Source organism: Galendromus occidentalis, unplaced genomic scaffold (genome assembly GCF_000255335.2).
Source record: "Galendromus occidentalis unplaced genomic scaffold, Mocc_1.1 scf7180000077191, whole genome shotgun sequence".
NCBI classification, from domain to species: domain Eukaryota; kingdom Metazoa; phylum Arthropoda; class Arachnida; order Mesostigmata; family Phytoseiidae; genus Galendromus; species Galendromus occidentalis.
The window spans coordinates 170594-191623 of NW_003805179.1; the positions used below are offsets into that span (position 1 = coordinate 170594).

At 50.9% G+C, this 21030-nt stretch overlaps 1 protein-coding gene across 1 annotated transcript; it reads left to right on the plus strand.

The window, feature by feature from the left end:
* Positions 1 to 370: 370 nt before the first annotated feature.
* para (sodium voltage-gated channel paralytic) lies at positions 371 to 20497 on the plus strand. Its single transcript, XM_029110994.1, has 23 exons — positions 371 to 1017; positions 1380 to 1508; positions 1614 to 1705; positions 1824 to 2021; positions 2124 to 2184; positions 3088 to 3409; positions 3702 to 4001; positions 5590 to 5976; positions 6179 to 6281; positions 6793 to 6858; positions 9302 to 9612; positions 9788 to 9961; positions 10368 to 10543; positions 11173 to 11407; positions 11586 to 11687; positions 12379 to 12512; positions 12638 to 12987; positions 13132 to 13472; positions 13630 to 13803; positions 16055 to 16177; positions 17998 to 18561; positions 18707 to 19904; positions 20349 to 20497. Exons 1-23 carry the CDS (start codon positions 371 to 373, stop codon positions 20495 to 20497), a joined length of 6336 nt encoding a protein of 2111 aa, XP_028966827.1.
* Positions 20498 to 21030: the final 533 nt, after the last annotated feature.

A 21030-nucleotide genomic window follows, 5' to 3' on the forward strand; every position in this document is an offset into this window, starting at 1 on the left:
GTAGCGCCGGTGTCAAGTCAAGAAGGAGCAACAATATCATCAACGACCGGAGGGAGCTGACTGTCGCCGTAACGAACGCCGCCGACACCATCATAATAAAAGCAATCAATACCATTCCCGGCAATATACGCGTCACGAACGTCGCTACGACAGCCGCCGTTGACACCACCACCGCAGTACCGAGTACCATCACACCGACGACGCCAACAACAAGAACAACATCCGTAAACGACAGCAGCAGCGACCGTGAGGTGTCTGACGAAGAAATCCAACGACGAAGAAACAGAAGGGGTAGCTACGAACGAAAAAGCAGCAGCAGAGGAAGCAGCAGCTGGCGCGCTCGAAGCCAGCGGCGAAGCGGGACAGTGAAATGCCACCGGTGCCCGCCGAGACTGCTTTGTCAGCTACCACAGAGCAGCAGCCGCCGCCGCCGCAGCCTGCTTTCAGTAATACCTGCAGCGCCACGCCGCACGCCCTTGCACTGCCCGTCGCAGGAGATGGCGATGACTGTCGGCGACTGGACCACTTTGTCGAAGATGAGCCGCAGTCAATTTTCAGACCTTTCACCAGAGAGAGTCTCGCCGCCCAACTGGCGCGCCTGGCCGAGGAGGCGGCCAAGAAGGCGCAGTTGGAGAAACTGCGGGAGGAAGGCATCGAGCCTGAGCCGCAGTTCTACCACCACAGAGAAGAGCTCGATCCGGAGCCGGGCCTCGAGGCCGGCTGTACGCTGCCGAAACGGATCATCAACGATTTTCCACCTGAGCTGATCGCCACACCGATCGAAGAGTTAGATAAATACTATGAAAATAAGAGGACATTTATGGTGATCAGCAAGGGCAAAGACATATTTCGCTTCAGCTCGACCAATTCCTTCTGGTTACTCAGCCCTTTCAACCCCGTTCGTCGTCTGGCCATCTGCATTCTGGTGCACCAATTATTCAACTTCACTATAATTTGTGCCATTCTAACCAACTGTATTTTAATGACTCAGGCTAGCGACGGAACCGAACAGACAGAGTGAGTATTGATCGGAATCGTTGAATCCTCTAGAATAATCGCGCGTGTTGGAGGATGTGTCGAATACTTTCCGTACAATATTTGAGCTCAAAGAACTTCCCGGAGTTCGCCTCGGATTACTCTTTTCGCTCAGGAGCCGCGTCGGCGGGAGCGCCAGAGAAAGATGAGGGACGATAGATGTAACTGTCGAATGGGCGATAGTGGGACCTTTCGGCCTAATATATGGAGATATCTATGGGGTACAAGCGCGTAGAATGTGGATGCTCAATGCTACGCCCGGGATAGTATTGTTCGCTCTCTGACGCGAGAAGCTCGAGTGACCGATACATACCCTGCTCTAACCAATTGATATTCTTCCCCAGAGCTATATTTACAACAATATACACATTCGAGTCTATCATCAAAATCTTGGCTCGGGGTTTTATTTTGGAGCGATTTACCTACCTTAGAGATCCGTGGAACTGGCTTGATTTCATAGTAATAACGTTAGCGTAAGTATCCCTCCCGATTTCTAAAACATACGAATTGAAATCGACGGGGAAGGAAAAACTGAATATGGTGAGCACGTCACCTAATTTGTCTTCCGCGTTCCACAGCTACGTAACGATGTTTGTTAATTTGGGCAATCTCAGTGCCCTGAGAACATTCCGTGTGCTTCGAGCTTTGAAAACCGTTGCTATTGTACCTGGTGAGCAATACAGATTCTACCATGTGCCCCTCGTCCGCCGATCATGCGGGACAATTGTGATATTTCTATCGAAATCGGGTCCTGACGCGGCTAACCCGTTCGCTCCTCTTGTTTGCAGGTCTGAAGACCATCGTAGGCGCCCTTATAGAATCTGTAAAAAATCTACGGGATGTGATAATTTTGACTATGTTCTCTCTGTCAGTGTTCGCCTTGTTAGGACTACAAATATATATGGGAGTTTTGACACAGAAATGCGTTCAGAGACCTCCAAAAGGTCTTAGCAATTCGGAGTGGTACGACTTTATCCACAACGAAAGTGAGCATTGGCAACACATCTCCATTGGCAACACATCTGGTAGATCTATGGGAGGGACTGGCGGATCACAGCTCACTATAATGGCTGCCTCATTTTTTTCAGCTCATTGGTTCAAAAATGCTGACGGCAAGTACCCCTTGTGCGGGAATAGTACAGGAGCAAAGTGAGTACCGCGTCAGCCCTTCTTGCATGGAGTGATTCATGGAATCTCCTGCCGTATTGAAATATTCCTCCCCCTCGAAGAAACCGAGCTCGATTTGTGGATGCATATCCACCGAGGTAGGATCTTGAGAGCACGCTTGAGGAGACTCGGGATTCAATCCTGGGAATATGTGACGATCACAATTCATTTCGCCTCACCCCGGGTCGATTATTGTCCCATCTCGACTGAGAGTGAAACTTCCATCGAGTATACATCTTCTGTCGAGCGTTTTTACGCTTGCAAATCTCGATTCACGTCTCGCTGGCTCGTTCGTTACCATCGAGGAGCTCCTTCATACGCAATGGGGTTCGCGACCACGTACTCGCTCTTAATCGGGAGCGGATATGGGTCGTAAACCCATTCTGAGCAATTAAGAATCTTCAAAGTTTCCAACTCCGATTGTAGCTCTCATTACGACTATCGAATGCTGTTGCTGTCCCGGCGGAGGAAACGAGCGAGCCTGTACCAGCCGCCGCTGCGATTGGGAACTGCGAGATACGCTGTAGGGCGGCAAACTATTCTCCAGTTGACGTAGACCGAAGTTTATTCTTAGCTCGAGGACTCTTCGGGATGATAGCTCGGAGAGGGAAGCTCCGACACGCTCCTGCTCTCAGGGCGTGAATTATTAATGCCTGGCCACGAAGCAAGGAGATTCGACCCATGAATCTCACGGTTCCTGCATTGACATTGATGACAGCTCTCCCTTGATCATGGTGGAGGAGTAAAAAATATTCGGCGCATCTGGCCGTCCCACATCCTACAGTCGATTTTGGTTTCCCACGCTCCAGATTCGTTGCATCGCCTCGAATCCTCAGAAACCACCTAGCAGCGATTCTGAATACGAGAGCCGCGTAACCCTTTCAGGCAATGCTCAGCTGACTACATGTGTATTCAAGGGATTGGCGAAAATCCCGATTACGGCTATACCAACTTCGACACCTTCGGCTGGGCCTTTCTTTCGGCTTTCCGCCTCATGACTCAAGACTACTGGGAGTCACTCTATCAAATGGTCCTACGATCGGCGGGGCCCTGGCACATGTGTTTCTTTGTCGTCATCATTTTCCTGGGATCATTCTATCTTGTCAACTTGATCCTTGCCATTGTCGCAATGTCATATGACGACTTGCAGAAGCGCGTCGAAGAAGAACTCGAAGAAGACCGCCTATTAGAAGAAGCAATGCGAAGAGTGAGTTCACTCCCGCTCTCCATGCTGAAATCCACGAGTTTTTTTTCGTTTTCGATCGTCCTCGAACCCTCTCAGCGATGGTCGAGTCCCGAGCATGATTGACAAAGCATGGGCGAAGCCGCGGGCCTCAGACGGGCTCGAGACGCACAGCGGGGATGCGTTTCAACAGAGCGCGTCACGAGTGTGCTTGTCGATTCCGGCACTCCGGCCGCGCACGGTTCGGGGCTGATTCGCTATTCAGTTTGTTGTCGTTCGCCCCTCTAATGCCTCTTCGTCGACCATTTGTCCGCAGGAAGAAGAAGATCGGGAAGAAGCGAGGGTCGAACTTGCCACCCGGCACGCAGAGGCTAAGCGTGATCGGCGAGAAGGTCGGAGGGAAGAACGGGAATTAGCTGCCGCTCAACAAGCTGCCGCCAACCAGCAGCAGCAGCAGCAGATGGTAAAGAGCCCCTCTGAGTATTCCATGCGCTCGCTCGACGTCTCTCAGAATCAAGGCCTAGACGAACAGACGAGTCTCAAGAGCGTCGACGGCGATTTACGCACCACAGCTCCCTACATGCAAAGTAGGAACAACGGCAAAGTCCAACGCAAGGTGAGTTCATGCGGGACTCGTGTCCTTCAATCGTCTCGACCGTTGACATACCTTGACTACGCCCTCTTCTGCGTCGAGACGTGAACGCATGCCGGTTCGATACCGGATCGCGTGTGTCCCTGTTTCGAAGGACGGAGATGTGGTGTAGTAATTCAGTCGAGATCGGATTCAAGGATCGTTTCTAATACTTTGGATCATTCGAAATTCTGGGGAGTTCATTGGAAATCCTTTCGCCTCATCGCGCTATAGAGGTAGCTGCTCACAAGCTGCCGCGTCTTATCTCTTCTCCATGGGCAGTATGCTTCCCTATCTGATCGTTTGTCTTATTTTCGATTGACCTGCTCCACTGTCCGACGGCGTGACGCGTTGCTGGGGCGTGAGATCAGTCACGTTGAACGAGAGTCGTCCAAAAGAGTACCCATGTACGGGACGTAGAAGCTCGCGTCGTAGGTCGTAGCGGGAGGAGCTAATCTCATGTCTCGATCCGAGCCGTTAGGATCCGAATACGGCTCCAGGCCTCAATCGATGGGCGCAACGTTCCCCCTCGCTCTCCCTGCAAGGAGCAGCGGGGAGCTCCCTGGACACGATGCTCCTTCCTGCCCGACTCCGCAGAAGCGGTCGGAGAAATCGCATCAACAATGAGGGCTATGCTTCGCCGAAGGAGGACACCGTGGGCTTTGGAGCCATGAATGGACTTCGACGGCGACGGTGCTATATTCATCCGCTCCGGCAGTCGCAGCCAGAGCAATTGAAGTCCTGCCTCTGTGCAGCCGTTGCCGAGTTGGATAGCTGGGCGAACGTGACCGCGATTTGAGCGTGTCCACTTCACGTCGACTGTCGGTTGGTCCTCTGTTCTGCTGAGCTCGCGTCGCTCCGCATACTGGTAGACGGAGTCAGGACGGATTTTGGACGGTTATTCGGCTACAAGCGCTCTTCATTCGGGCGAGAGTAACACCATTCTCGTTGACCGAAGCGCTTGTGGTCGATGATTTTGGAAACTTCATTCGATCCGACTTGAACTCTTTCGGATCGAGCTTGTCAAAGCCGCGAGGCAACGTGCCCACCCGATGATGCATTCGGTGGGGCTCTCGCTTGCCGTGTGATCCAACAATACGGCTCGCTCCTTCTACCCTCATGACTCATGACGAAATGAATGGTCCGAACGAGAGCTCACTTCGAGGACCTCATCTCTCAGGGCTAATGTAGCCACGGATAGCGTCCGTTCAGGTATACGCTCTGGATTGCGAAGCGGGGCTCTGGTCGCATTCTAACGTCGATGCGGTACGGTCAGCGTTGACCGATGGGTAATATTCAGTGTGCGCAAAGCACTGACTGTGCACCGGACCTGACGCTTTCTCGATCTGTGGATGAGGATCGAAGGTAAAATAGGGGCTCAGATTCCGCTCGATTCTCCAAGATGAATTTCGTCCACAAGGCAGAGCAACGCTGCGCCGACGAGAGGAAGCGAGACGTCGCCTCGATAGGCATCGAGAGAAAATCAGCTCGACCCCCGCTATCCACCTATCTGGTGACTCATGAGTCATGACCAATGACTGCAGGGCAACTCTTGAGCTAATTCCTCTTACAGGCAAGTCTTTCTCTGCCGGGATCACCGTTCAACATCCGGCGCGGTTCACGGTCAAGCGGCAACTGGAGACCTAATTATCCAGTTGCCAACGGTAGCCGTGGAAGACAACCTTGTTACGGGAACAAGCCTGTGGTGCTCCAAACTTACGTCGACGCCCAAGAGCACCTTCCGTTCGCCGATGATTCGGCAGCGGTGACACCGATGTCAGAAGACAACGGAGCCATCATTATTCCTCTATACTCCAATCTGCAGCATTCACGCAGATCCAGCTATACGTCGCATTCCTCGCGTCTATCGTATACCTCACACGGGGAAGTTTACTGCCTCACTAAAGAATCTCAGCTCAGATCGAGGTCGCGGAATCTCCAGAACTATTTCTACGATCAGGTGAGTGCTCTATTGCGGGAGCTCTGGCCTCGCGACCACCCCCCCCCCCCCCTGCATGGACGGCCTCGTACCCCAGTACGAGTTCCTGGGCGAGTGGGGGCCAGCGAGAGTTTTCGTCGTGCGACTTGCGGATTCGCGGTCTAATAATCGCAAACGCCTTCCCGGGGAGTCTCTCCGGGCTGATTCTTATCCTTATTTCCAGGAAACGAGACTCGACTCCGAAGACTACATACTGTCAAAAATCAAGCAAGTCAACAAACCTTACATGGATCCTTTGAATCGGCAGCCAATGGTCGACATGAAAGGTAATGAATTTTCGACCGCGTCGAGATATCCCTTGTTTCTCCATCCGCAGTCGAAAATACAAAATACTGAAATTCATGCGGAAGCTAGCTGCTCCCAAGATACTACTCGGGCATTGTGGTAGGGCGACCTGTATTGATTTGTCGACGCCGCCTCACTTTTGAGTCCGGTACTGTATCGATCAAGTGACCTCGACAATTCTCTGTGAGGCCTCTCGTGTCCAGACGAGAGCGCGGCCCATTTTTTTCCGAAGAGAAATGACACCATAACATCTTAACCATCTCAACTCGGTGCCCCTCTATATATGTGAACACGGGGTTCGAGTCTATCGACAGTAAATAGCACATGGGCTCGGGATCGTATGTAGTTTTCATCAGCAAACCCCGGAAATCCCCCTCGAGACTTGCTGACGTTCCTTGTCTGGAGATCTTGTCGTTCGAAGCGGCGAGGATCGCTGGTGATGAGCGGCGGTCGTCGGCAAGCGATTAAGCGATCGCTTCTGATTTCTTCCAGATGTAATGGTTCTGAACGACATCATCGAACAGGCAGCTGTCCACCAAAGTCGGACAGGCGAAAGAGGTATCCAGAGCAGGAGTAGTTAGAATAGCGCGACATGCGTAGGTTGTAGCGGTGACTGGGCCTTTACGAGAGAGAATGTAAGAGAGGAAGCGCAAGCAGAAGAAAAAGAATCAGGAACCACCTAGAGGGAAACGTCGGAGGACCTGGGAACAGAAGTATCCGAATGAGAGCTCAATCGAGCCACCGGAGTGTAGCCTTTGCTGCTCCCCTGGCGGATTTACTTCTGCTTGTCTGTCCTCGTTCGATTTCCGTCATTGTCAGTGGGATGGAGTGATTTGAATCGTAACTCTCGAGTGATCATGCGTTGTGCTTGGCTATGTTTATTTCGAGGAGTTGAGAGATGTCGTCTGTTTGGGATTGCCGCCGTTCGTTGATCGGTCAGCTTCGGAACAGCTTTGATTTGATGTCCTCTGGGATCGAATTTACGATGCTTATCGCTTTTCCGCATAGTGGCCGTTCGCTTCGATCCGAGGGAAGCGGACGAGAAGAGGGCGACGGAGGCAAGAACACCAGAATGGGTGTTTGCTTTCACTCGCCTCTCAGGAAAACCGAGAGAAAAAATAAGGAAGGCCAATGCTGAGAGCACACAGCTGTCTCCCGTGGGTTCTGTTGTATTTCGTCACTCGCGAGGGGGAACAACGACGGTCATGACGATGACTACCGAATTCCTCTCGAAAGACCTCTGCAGGCAGTGGTATCGATGGACGACCCTCTTTGTCGCGAGCGATCGCCAAGTCGTCGATATGCCTTGAGCTGAAGGGCTTTCGTGTTTCCGAAACGACTTTCATATAATTCTTTTTGCGGCTCACCCTGAGCTTCGGGACCGAGATCGGCAAGATGTGTCGTCCTCCTCGCAATAATCCTCAAGGGTCCGTATGTCGAGTGTGGAGTAGCGCGAGCAATGGTGAAGAACAGCTGATTGTGAGCTTGTCCGAATTCCTGTCTGAGTGGGTCAGAAAAAGGCTCTCTAGAACAATTTCTCGGCGGGGGATTCTACCTCTCTGGAAAGGAATCTGTGTATGATGAGGAGTCTTCCCCTTGAGTCAACCTTTCATGGGAGGCGGTTGTGTGTGCGAATAGCAATCGAGGCGATCGACGGCATTGAGACCCTTCCATCGGTTGGCAGCAAGCTCGCACCAAACGCACCTCAATTCGCATGACAAACGGCACGCATTTCTGGGAATTCCGTGGACCTGAATTAAGACGGTTGTCCTTGCGGCGGCGGGTGGGCAGACGGGCGGTCGAATATTTTCCCGCGCCGATCGGGATAGCCCTCAACTCGGAAGAGAAATTACAATGAGCTATATGCGACTAGTTCCGCGAGCCGACGAAAGATAGAGGACTGTCCTCAATGGTCGACCGCAGACTGCATGGATTGAGCTCTCCCCTGACACTTTCGGCTCACACGTGAGACTGAACTGCATATACCTTCTCTACGAACGTCTCCGATTTGTTGAAATCGTGCGGGACGAGTAAGTCTCGGCAGTCGCTGGTTGGTGGGCCGGTTTGTCATCGGTCGCTTCGATCGTTGCTAGTATGGTGCTTATTGCTTGTTTGCTTTCGCTTATCTGGAAAACCGGGACCCCGAAGATCACTGTCCCCCCGTCTGCGTCCTAGCCGGAAACCGACGAGAAGAATCAAGGGAGGGAGGATTCCCATTTTGTTCGAGACGGCAACGAAGGAAACGCTTTCGGCGGAAGGACGCGTTCTCGATTCCGGTCGCGCGCGAACAAAAAGAGCAGAAGAACAAGCAAATTGGTGATCATTCGTTACCGAGCGGATCGAGGGACTCACAGGGGAATGAGAGAGCTCGCTCGGAGTGCTCCCAATGGGCACTCGCAGACCCAAAATTCGAGAATCTGCGGGAGCGGACCGGAGCCGGAACCGCTTCGGTTGTATCAAAGTTTTAGACGCCGCTCGGGATGTCCAGGTTCAATTTTCCTTCCCTCGAGCCAATCATACGCGTACAGGGAATAATAATTCAATATGTTCACGGGGGGAGAGGGCGCCTGATCTTCCGAAGGAAAATCGACGACGCTTCCATGAGCGATCCTCGGGACTCCTGAATCGGAAAGAGGGTCGCTGGCCCGCTCTGCGCTGTCCAGCGACCGCCCTCGGGCTTCGCGCAAGGTAAGCTTCGACGAAATACGTCGGCTGGGTTCTTGATGGATTTCGAGGTTTGCTCCCGGAAGTTCGAAGGCAACTGCCCGCGGTCATCTCCGTTAAGCGCCGCGGATGATAACTCGCCCAAAAGGCGGTCAACTCGAGGACGCCGAGGCATATTCAAAGTTTGCCGAGTGAGAACATGTAATTCGGTTTAGGTAGGGTCCTGAGCCAGCACCAAAGCACCGCCGTTCACCGCTCAACTAAACGCATGATCGCGTTATTAGGTAGGAATTTGCAAGCCACTAGGGAACAGAGTCATCTACATCACTAACGATAGCGTCCGTCTACTACTTTTCGACAGACGACGACGACGACGACGATGAGGAAGACTCTACTGAAGAGGAGGAGGAAGAAGCGAAATTCAGAGAAAAATGCCTCGCAGGTTGTCTCAAATGTATCGATATCTTCTGTGTGTGGGATTGTTGTTGGTGCTGGATACGCGCCCAAGAGATTATTGGTCTCATCGTATTCGATCCGTTTATGGAATTGTTTATCACGCTGTGCATTGTGGTCAATACACTTTTCATGGCTATGGATCACCACGACATGGACCGAGACTTTGAAAACGTGCTTCGCTCCGGGAACTATGTCAGTATCCTCTTCGCTCGTTATTTCGAATCGAATCAGAAATTTTATTCAAATGATAAATCCATCCCGTGAACGAAAAAAAAACGGAGATACGAGGCGGGTCTCTGCGCGAGCCGAGCAAATCTCGCGGAGCACTGAGAACACCTCTAACGAGACTCCGATTCCACTCTTCCAGTTCTTTACGGCGACATTCGCCATCGAAGCAAGCATGAAGCTCATGGCAAAGAGTCCGAAAAATTATTTTAAAGAAGGTTGGAACATTTTTGATTTTATCATTGTTGCACTGTCGTTACTCGAGTTAGGCTTAGAAGGCGTCCAAGGATTATCGGTGTTACGTTCATTTCGATTGGTGAGTACCGTTCCGTCCATACCGTCTCATGATTAATTGTTCAATATATTGGAATTACTCGATCGCGGAGCGACTCTCGGCTTCGAAAAACTTCGTGTTCCAAAGTATCTCACTGACGGTAGAGCGTGAGCCTCGTCTCTGCCACTTCGGACTTCAACGGGACGGGTCGGCAAGCTGCTAGCCACAGTTATGAATGACCCTTCGATTATATCGATTCATCGACCCTCCCTTGAGTGCAGATGCGATCTTCCTCTTCCCAGTTGTCACCGCTTTTCGCCTACCGTGCTCCTTGTCTCGGAGTCTTTTCGAAAGAGGCGCGCGGCCGACCCTCCCAGCGAATGACTCCGAATCCGAGAGCTCGCGAAGATACAGACTAGCGAACTAACTCCCCTGCGTGCGATTCCAGTTGAGAGTCTTCAAACTGGCCAAATCATGGCCAACGTTGAATCTGTTGATTTCCATCATGGGCAAGACCATCGGGGCCCTGGGTAACCTGACTTTTGTGTTGGCAATTATCATCTTCATATTTGCCGTTATGGGAATGCAACTTTTCGGGAAGAACTATGTGGACAACAAGTGCTTGTAAGTACCTCATGAGAAGCCAGCGAAGGGCTGATAGCTCGGATCGGGACTCGAACCCGTGTACACGCGAAACACGCGGGAAGAGCCTGCTCACACGAGTCTTCGGGGAACCTAGAGGGGGAGAAAGAGGAAGATAGTTTACTTTCGCAAGCGGTTGCGATATGACGCTTTGCGGCTCCTTGCCCCCTTTGCGGATCGGCTAGGCGCCCGCTTGCTCGTTCGCTTGGTCGACTCGTTGGTCGCCGCCGCCACACCCAGTCATAATGTTAAGTGACCTGACCTCTTGCTCGCACGGTTGCTCCGCATTTACTTCTCGATTCCACCGGCTGCTCGCACGCCGGCTCACTTAACGAGAAGCAACTTCATGCTCACCGGTGTGTGAGGAGTCAGCAGGGGCTTCAATCAGATTAAGATTGAGGTTTGAGAGAAACTTCAAATCGGATGCAAGACGGAGAGCCAAGTACCTATACTATGGAGACTACTACTGTCCCATAGATTTTCTTCGATTCTTCTCTGACACGTCTAGCCCCCTCATGTTGTTCCCCGGACTCGAGATACGAACACGATCACTGTGAGATCTGAGAGTATCGACCTTGAGCTCGGCGCGCTCATATGACTATTGAATGCAGGTTCCCCGAACAAAAAGTTCCCCGATGGAACTTCCTGGATTTCATGCACTCATTCATGATCGTGTTCCGAGTGCTTTGTGGCGAGTGGATTGAATCGATGTGGGATTGCATGTGGGTATCCGGCTGGCCGTGCATCCCATTTTTCCTCGCCACCGTCGTAATTGGCAATCTGGTCGTACTGAATCTCTTCTTGGCCCTGTTGCTCTCCTCGTTCGGAGCATCCAGCTTGTCACAGGTGAGTTCATAAGACCGCGCTCGCGGATCATGTGCTCGCTGGCCTCGAAAAAAATTTTTGACGGCTCGAGCTGGCGGAGCACGAATCGATTTCCCCTTCCTCCCTGTCCGGATCGCGGAGGAATGTCTCGATTTCTGACGCTGGCGACGCAACTCATAGCGGTCCGGACTTCTTACAGGCCAATCCCGATTCGGGCGATACAAAGAAACTTCAAGAAGCGATTGATCGCTTTCACAGAGCTGGAAGATGGGTGAAACGAAAATTCAGAGACATGTTCATGGTAGGTTACCCGTTGCGCTTCTGATTCCTACGACGCTGATAGCAGCAGCGGAAATGCACGCCTCTGGTAGAAAGCAAGCGAACGACTTAGAAACTGCAATCTGCTGAGCAACACAATGTTAGAACGGCAGAGCACTGCCTGGCCTGACGTATCGTGAGTAGAACCTGAGAATATTCAAGGGGAGGAGGATTAAGGACGATTAGCCATTGAAAGCCTAAATTTTAGCCAGTACGGTGAACGATCACGTGAGAAAGAATGACTACTAACTAGAAAAACTACGAAGCACGTCAGAATCGCCCGAGATGGAGCCTCACATGCAGTATCTTAGCACCCTCAATGATGGACGGGATCGCATGGAAGAATCCTTAGACGGAAATGCTTGATTAGTGAAAGGATCGCAGAATTTCCGGGACATTTCAGGGGATTTGTGGCGGAAAGCGTCAAGATCATCGAATAATGTCGAAATCGGGCTCCTTCGCGAACGCCTCTTCCCCCAAAGCGGGTTCTCAATTTATATTTCGATCCCCTTCGGTTGGTTTTTTGAAAATTGTGGGTGCTCTGGGAGAGAAGTAACACAGATCCTCTCGGGAAAATCTTCGACCGCAGATTGAATGCAGGGAAACGACTTGCTTCGCCTTGGCGTGACGTTTCCGCTGCCGCTTAGATTTTGATCGGTTTCGCTGACTTTCAGCTGTGTTCCGGGAAACAGCGCAACCAGATCTCGGACCAAACTTATCCAGATGATCTCGACGCAGACACTGGAGTCATCATCATGGATGGTCAAGTCATAAAGAGGGAGAGCCCAACACCCGAACTTATAGATAGGCAAGTTTGCTACCATTAGAACTTTCGATCGGGAGTCCTAGAAGCGTGGAATCGACTTCAAGATTCTCACCGCCAGCCGTGCCTCAATCGTTTCTCATGATCGTCTGGACCTCGTCCCTTTTCAGGTTGGACATTGGTTTTCAAGGTGACAAACAACAGGACATTGTCATGCATAAGCTTAAAAACTATTCCCGACCTATCATTGGCAACTCGAAGGAATTCAGCAATAAAGTGCATCCGGGTCCGGATAATTACCTTCTGAAGCCGTCCAACGAAAGCCTCATTCAGGACACAGAGTTGGGACCAATTTCACTCAGTTCCCCATCTTGTATCGTCGACCAGCCATTATCCGCGCACGACAGTCTGCACCGGAACTCTGAAGGCCTCATCACCCCGCTGACCGGAGGATCTCCTTCGGTTCGCTTCAGCGCGGAGCTCGATGATAACCTTCAGCCGGGAGATTTCAGAGCAGCAGGTGCGTACCGGATTTCGTTCGCGTCGACATCGATTCACTATTCTATCGAGCCCCCTATTTGGCGTCGTCGAGAAGTTCTGAATCATTCTCCTAAACCAGACGGAGATTATTTTGTGCCTTGATGAACCCGATTGGTCTTCGCAGATGAATCTCCCGGTACCGGTTCCGGGGACCGGCCGATCAGAGGCGCGGATAGTGGGGGCGACAATGAAGAGAGCGCCGCCGACGAAGTCGACGCAAAGGAAGGGTCGGAGGGCGGCCACAACATCGAAGCCGCGGCATCCGATCTCATCATTCCGGAACTTCCGGCGGACTGTTGTCCTGAATGCTGCTATGTGCGTTTCGCCTGCTGCTGCGTAGCTGACGAATCAATGCCTCTGTTCGCGAAATATAAGATGTACCGAGCGGAGGCATTTGCTCTGGTTGAGAATAACTACTTCGAGACCATTGTCGTCGTCCTCATCTTGACCAGCAGCCTAGCTCTGGTAGGTATCGATGGATCTCCTCATAAGTATTGTATACTTCAAACGTATAAGGAGTCCCGGAGGATATACCGGCAGATCGGAACCTTGACATACATAGATATTCTTCCCTCACGATTGGACGACTGAGAGAGGTTTCTAACAAGCGGATCCCTTCTAGGCTTTGGAAGATGTCAATCTGAAGCAACGTCCATGGCTTGTCAGTATACTTAACGTCATGGACAAAACTTTCACTGTGATTTTCTTCTTTGAAATGTTACTGAAATGGCTTGCTTTCGGCCTACAAAAATATTTTACCAACGCGTGGTGTTGGCTCGACTTCGTCATCGTGTTCGTAAGTATACGACTGGTCCGACGGAATCCACACGGTCCGGGAATTCGGTCACTCGAATCGTTCCCATGGGTTCCCAAATCATCACTTTGAGTTGATCGAAGCGAAGAACAGCTCGCGCTGAAGATCATCTCGAATTGTGGCAAGTTCCCTCGAGACTCTTCCTCCTGATTGGTCTGAGCAGCGACCGCGATCCGTTCTTCGGCTCGTTGGATTCTGTTGGCGTTGGCCTGATTATCATCATCACCTCTCTCCTGAGTTCCCTTGAGTTATACGTTTTCTCATCGAGTTGACCTATTTTGCGAATTTCATTCCAAGGCTTCTTAGTATGACATGAGACATCACTCAGTCAGACGTACTCTGCGTGAGAAAAATTCAAGGATATTGATCCACATCATGAAGATGCCGATGGACGCCGCCAGCGGCGGCCCCAGATCGGGAGCGTCGACAGTCTCGCGGTCTCAGGTCTCACAGTCTCGAAGAATGGATCGACGCGGATCTGCCGACCACGAAAGCTGGACCCTTATAGATACGAATGTACTGTGTCGACAGCGATGAGGATATTTGCCCCGGATGATTCATGTACCGTTTTCTCCGTGGAGGACCCCGTGCGAAGGAATATCCCCCGACTTAGACACTTGAGCATCGTAGTGTTCAAGATGTCGTTATGAATAACCCACTCTTACTAATTCGACAGGTATCGGTTATTAATCTGGCGGTATCTATGATGGGTTTTGGGAAAGTTCCTGCATTTAAAACAATGAGAACCCTTCGAGCGCTGCGTCCTCTTCGCGCCATGTCACGGCTGGAAGGGATGCGAGTAAGTAGGCCGGGAATGATCGCCGAGCATTGTCGAGCTGCCCTGGTTTATTATCGTCGCTGAACCGAGTTGGGACTCCGCTGATTGCCCGAAGAATCGTCGTTGGCGCTTGTTTGACGGAGCTTCAAGGGGCTAGACTCGTAGCTCTCGCTCCGCTGGAATGGGGCCTTGAGAGCAGCCGAACAGAGAACCTTGGTGATCGAATTCGGATGCAGACCCTTCAGAGTCTGCCAAGAGGAAGGACAGACAGAGTCTGAAATGATGTCGGATTGTTGTCAAGCTCACGAAAAGCTCTTCACAACGATCCGTCAGCACGTACGGAATGTTGCTCAAGGGATTTCGACGGGTGCACATGGTGTTTGGCACAGCCTCGGGGCGGCGAAGTACGCGTCTCTTGCGACGACAACAGCAGCGAGTGCACGAGCACTGTCTGGTATCGCGATTTTGCGTCAGCTGTCGCAGTCTAATGTCTGTGAAATAATCCTCAGACTCTCAGTCTGATCCTCTTGCGAAGATTCGAATCGAAAAACACCATTCGTTCCCTATGTAAATGGCTACTGATATCGTGGAATTGATGATGCAATTGGATAAGGGTTACGAGCGCTGCAAGCGATTAACTGCAAGCGATCGATATGCTCTGCACTAGTGATTCTAGTCGATATAGGATGAGTTTGTTGGCATAGGCGTGTTTGAGGACAGAGTAGTAGACGGTACGGATAACGTGTTAGTATTCGAATGGCTGACTGACAGAAAAGGACAACCCATCCTTCTCTCTAACGCGATCAGCGGTGGATTTTTTCCAGCGTCTGGAAGGATGAATGACTGCCAATAGTGACTTGATGTAGAGCAGGCTTAGACTAGAACTAAACTGAATCGTCGTACATGTGTGCATCCATAGCCTCGAGAGGCAAATTAGTTGAATTATGGCCAGAACTAAAAGCGACATTACTTTTTCCGTACTGTGAGAGGGGAAAATTCGGGGACTTGATCGCAGAAAATACTGGGACAGGCTTATAGCTTCAGGGTGGCGCGGTGGGCCGGTCAGCGGTCAATCACCCGGAAACTCGCTTCGTGAATTGTGAAAAAGCACTCGACCGCTAGATCCGGCTACCAGAAACGAAAAGCGCGATCCGGCTTTCCTCCTCGTGAGACCTCATCGATCGATGTCAACTGGAGCAGGGGAGCGAATTCGTCGATGACCTCCCCGAATCCTCGACCGAAGACAGCTCCGAAAACATGGAACTCCAGGCCCCTCTCCCTCCGCTCCCAATCCTCCTCTTCCTCCCGCGCTACGTGAATCGTGTCTCCAGAGTACAACATAGATATCACCCATCCATCAATCATCCATCCATCCATCGTTTCTTGCCCTTCCCACTAACAAGCTTAGGCGTGGTTACTTGAGTGCTACCTCACAGAATTCTTCATCTTCCTTAGGTATCTGTGATCAATCTAGTAGCGACCTGGCTGGGAGCAGGTAAAATTCAAGCGTTCAAGACCATGAGAACCCTGCGTGCCTTGCGCCCTCTACGAGCGCTTTCCCGCTTCCAAGGCATGAGGGTAAGAATAGATCGAAGAGTGTCATAACATTCCATAACATCTCTCGAGTCGTTTATCGGCCTTCCTCTCTTTCCAAGCTCCAATCTGCCTATCGGCTTATCCACCTGAAATTCACCCTTCCACTTGCCCGCCTTTCTTTCTCTTCCTCAATGCATCCCTCGATCCTTCGTACACCGACTGTTTTCCTCTACTCGCGCTCTCGATTGACCCCGCCGCTGATCTTCTCCGATCTCGGTGTGTCTCTTGCTTCCCAAAATCGATTCTCTTCGAGCCCTTCCCCCAGGGTTCTCTGTTCTGTGTACTCTCCCTCTATGTTTCTCTCATCATCGAGAAAATTGGAAAGGAGAAGCCCTCAAGAGAGCAGGTCTCCGCTATCTCGGACTTATATGTATTTCCGGGGCCGGCCTCGAGCTCTTCCCATTCTGACAACTCGTTTCCGCATTCCGACTTCGCAATCTTTCTTCCTAGTTGAGTTTCTGAGTCTCGTTTCGGTGGAGTTGATCGTTTTGAATCATTTCCTCGCTTCGTCTTGCGTATACACCTCACTCGTACAGTCGCAAAGCATGCTAACCGCAGGGCCATTGTCAACTCAAATCTCTAGTGAACCGCCGAGTCCAATCTTTGCTGATTGTCTCTTTCCGAACCGGGGAAGGATCCTCGCGAGTCCGTGGAAATGAGAATCCGCTCCCGAGCGTCAAGCTCTCCGTATTTTGCCTATTTGAGATCAATACGTAGTTCGCTGAGCAAGGGTTTGCCCCCTCCCCACCCTCTTATTCCCGGATCCTCGATGTCCTATCAAGTTCCTTGACTGTTTTGAGATCTTTCCTCTACTATCTGTGTCTTATTACCTTGACAGCATCATTCGAGAAAACAGTTTCTTCTGTGCGTTGTGGGAAATGTTTTCGATTTAGTGCTTCGAGGTCTCTCTGTGAGTGATTTTCGGCCGGAATTCTCTCCGGTGATATTTCGTTTTGAATCTTATCTTCTGTGTGCGTGTCGGTGGAAGGATCGCGTGCCTCGCCCGAGGAGATTCTAGACCTTGGACCTTCTGGTTGGACGGAGTGAAGATATCAGTCGTCTGTATGTCAATATACTGTATGAGATCATTCCGAGAGTTGAATGAGGGTCGCACTGGCTCACAGTCCCCCACAGTTCAAGCAATCCGCTCGTTGCGGTTTTGGAAGAGTGGTTCGTCGTCCTGAGCAAGGTTTAGATCCTATCGCCGAGCGGTTGACTGTTTCCCACGGAATCTCAATCACGACCGGGGCAATGTGGTCGAATAGCGGGAGAAGTCCATAAGTATAGACATTATTCAATTGAAAAAATAGTTTACGGAAATCTACGAGAATTCGTGCTCCGAATTCTCATGGTAGGTCACCAGCACCGACCCTAACTCGCATGGGAACAGGATAGCATGATAAACTTCCACTAAATGACCACTATGTCCACCCATCGCGGCACTTAGAAACCTCTAATAGTCGCTTGTCCCGCTACTCATCGAATGAGAGAGCCCGTGAGGGTAGCGGTGACCGTCCCGGCTGAATGTTTCGAGCAATATCTTGACGTGACGCATGGCTTACGAAAATGAAACGAGCTCGTCCACTGATTGGCACTTTCCGAGGCTTCTCTAAACTCGAGATTCTTGCGGAATCCTTCAAACTTCTGATTCTCTCCTTTCCTCCGATAAACCGACAAATACGAGATCTTACTGAACCCGATTGAGCTCCTCGACCCTCAGAAGAGAGAGCGTGCACATTGGAATCGGATGGTCATTGGAACGACAACTTACTAACATGGGTATAATGTGCCGGCGTTTCCAGGTCGTCGTTAATGCTCTAGTCCAAGCCATTCCTGCCATCTTCAATGTGTTGCTGGTCTGTCTCATATTCTGGCTGATCTTCTCGATCATGGGAGTGCAGATGTTCGCGGGCAAGTTCTACCACTGTGTTGACGCTAACGGCACACAGCTGAACTCGAGCTTCATCCCGAATCGGGAGGCCTGCATAAACAACAACTTTACATGGCAGAATCCCATGATCAATTTTGACAACGTGCTCAACGCATACCTGGCCCTTTTCCAAGTGGCTACATTCAAAGGTTGGATCGACATAATGGCTCACGCTACGGATTCCAAATCAAAAGACGATCAACCTGACTACGAAGTCAACATATACATGTACCTGTATTTCGTATTCTTCATAATTTTTGGAGCATTCTTCACACTGAATCTGTTTATCGGAGTCATCATTGACAATTTCAATGAGCAAAAGAAGAAAGCCGGAGGATCTTTAGAGATGTTCATGACTGAAGACCAGAAGAAGTATTACAACGCAATGAAGAAAATGGGATCTAAGAAACCCGCAAAAGCCATACCAAGACCAAGAGTAAGTCCGCGCAATCGGCTCCGCTGCGCATCCCATTCCGAAATCCTTCCCGATCGGGGGCTGAGCAATTCTGACCCCAACGTCATCCCATCCGCCCGTTGGCCGACACCCAGCTGATCTTGACGGTCGCTTTTTTCTCTTGCAGTTCAAACTTCAAGCAATGATATTCGACCTAACAACGAACAAAATGTTCGATATGGCAATTATGATCTTCATCGTGCTCAACATGACGGTTATGGCTCTGGACCACTATCAGCAGTCAGACCTGTTCGAATCGATTCTAGAGAGATTGAATATATTTTTCATCGCCGTGTTCACTGCGGAGTGTGTGCTCAAAATCTTTGCCCTCCGCTGGCATTACTTCAAAGAACCCTGGAACATGTTCGACTTCGTCGTCGTCATTTTATCAATTTTGGGAACCGTGCTCAAAGATCTTATCGCCAAGTACTTCGTGTCACCGACTCTACTCCGAGTGGTGCGCGTCGTTAAGGTGGGCCGAGTTTTGCGTCTTGTCAAAGGCGCCCGTGGAATACGGACATTGCTGTTTGCCCTTGCCATGTCATTACCTGCTTTGTTCAACATTTGTCTACTACTATTTCTCGTGATGTTCATCTACGCGATCTTCGGCATGTCATTTTTTATGAACGTGAAACATCGGTACGGCGTTGATGAGAACTTCAACTTCGAAACATTTGGTCAGTCCATGATCCTACTGTTCCAAATGTGCACATCCGCGGGTTGGAGCGACGTCCTGGCCGCGATCATGGACGAAACAGACTGCGAGGAACCAACGATCGACGAAGACGGCGAAACCGAGGGAAACTGCGGCAAGAAAGGAATCGCCGTAGCGTACCTCGTCAGTTATCTGATCATTTCATTCTTGGTCATCATCAACATGTACATCGCCGTCATTCTCGAAAATTACTCTCAAGCCACCGAAGACGTTCAAGAGGGTCTAACAGACGACGACTACGATATGTACTACGAGATCTGGCAGCAGTTCGACCCTAAGGGCACCCAGTACCTACCCTACGCCCATCTGTCGAACTTCGTTAACGCCCTTGAAGAGCCGCTCCAGATACCCAAACCCAACAAGTACAAGTTGATCGTCTTGGACATCCCGATCTGCAAAGGAGACATGGTTTACTGCGTCGACATTCTTGACGCGTTGACGAGAGATTTCTTCGCTCGAAAAGGACATCAAATCGAAGAACCACCGGAGCTTACGGAACAAGTTATACATATTGACCGACCTGGATACGAACCTGTATCGAGTACACTTCTCAGACAGCGACAGGAGTACTGTGCCCGAGTAATCCAACACACGTGGCGGAGATACAAGGGTGAGCGCACTATCAGATGTTCCGAAAGGAAATTATTTTTATTGGAAGTATAAAGTAGAACCTCGTTATAGCGGACTTGACGTCCGGGACTGCATTCATTATGACGCGCCGCGCGACAATGCAAGGAACCTCGGAAATCGTCTGAGATTCTATCGCCCCCGACTTTCCGACTAGATTCTTTCATTATGCGGGGGGGGATTAGGGCTGGAACCGGGGCCGAGTCGTCGATCTATCATTTTCGAAAGTCAATCATCGGCGCCCTACATGGGGAATCCCACAGGCCGGCCGAGACGGAGCAATCGTTCATTTTTCATGAGCGTGTGTCCTCTATATCAGGGTCCCTATAACGAGGCTCCCACGGAAGAATTCTTGCACGTTGGCGATAGAGCTCGAAGTAGGGCGAAATCGATTCAAGAATGAAGATTTCTTCCGCTAAATCCTCAGGTGAGTACGATGATTCCGACGATGAGGCCGGAGGAGCTCAGGATACCGCCATCGTTGTTGTGGATGGAGACGACACAAAGACCAAGGTGGTTATCCGCACATCACCCCCTCCGCCGAAGGACGCGACTCGATCCGACGCGCAGGTATAGAACTAATTGACATTCGCGATCATGCCTGTCGGTCAACTCGGCGTACCAGTTCACACCACGTCCCACTGGATCAAGGTCACGGACTGCAGCACCCAGGGCACAATCTGACACCCAGTCTCTGAAACGAACATCTGGCAATGCTTCCCAAAAAAAATATTCGCCTAGCCGTCCCTACCCCTCCTATGGCTCGGCATTCACGTCTTCATGAATTGGGCCATTCACTCAACGCCACTCGCTTTGTGCCCTGGGTGCGGGAAATCGTCGAATCGATTAAGAACTAACTCAACGGATACTCCCATCGACCCACAAGTCGCCAACTGAGCCGGTAGGAGACGAAATTCAGCTGTAGAGCAGTCATGTCGAGAGAACTGCGACCCGCACGGTTTGCACGCTCTGGGGTCTGACTCTTCCTCTCGCGCCTCTCTGAGCCCTGAGTGGCCGCCGTGCTCAATTTGCAGTAAGTTGCCGAGAAACGTTAAATCCATTCTAATATCTGCACCGAAAGATTCCTGATTGAGGTCATCGGATTCCTG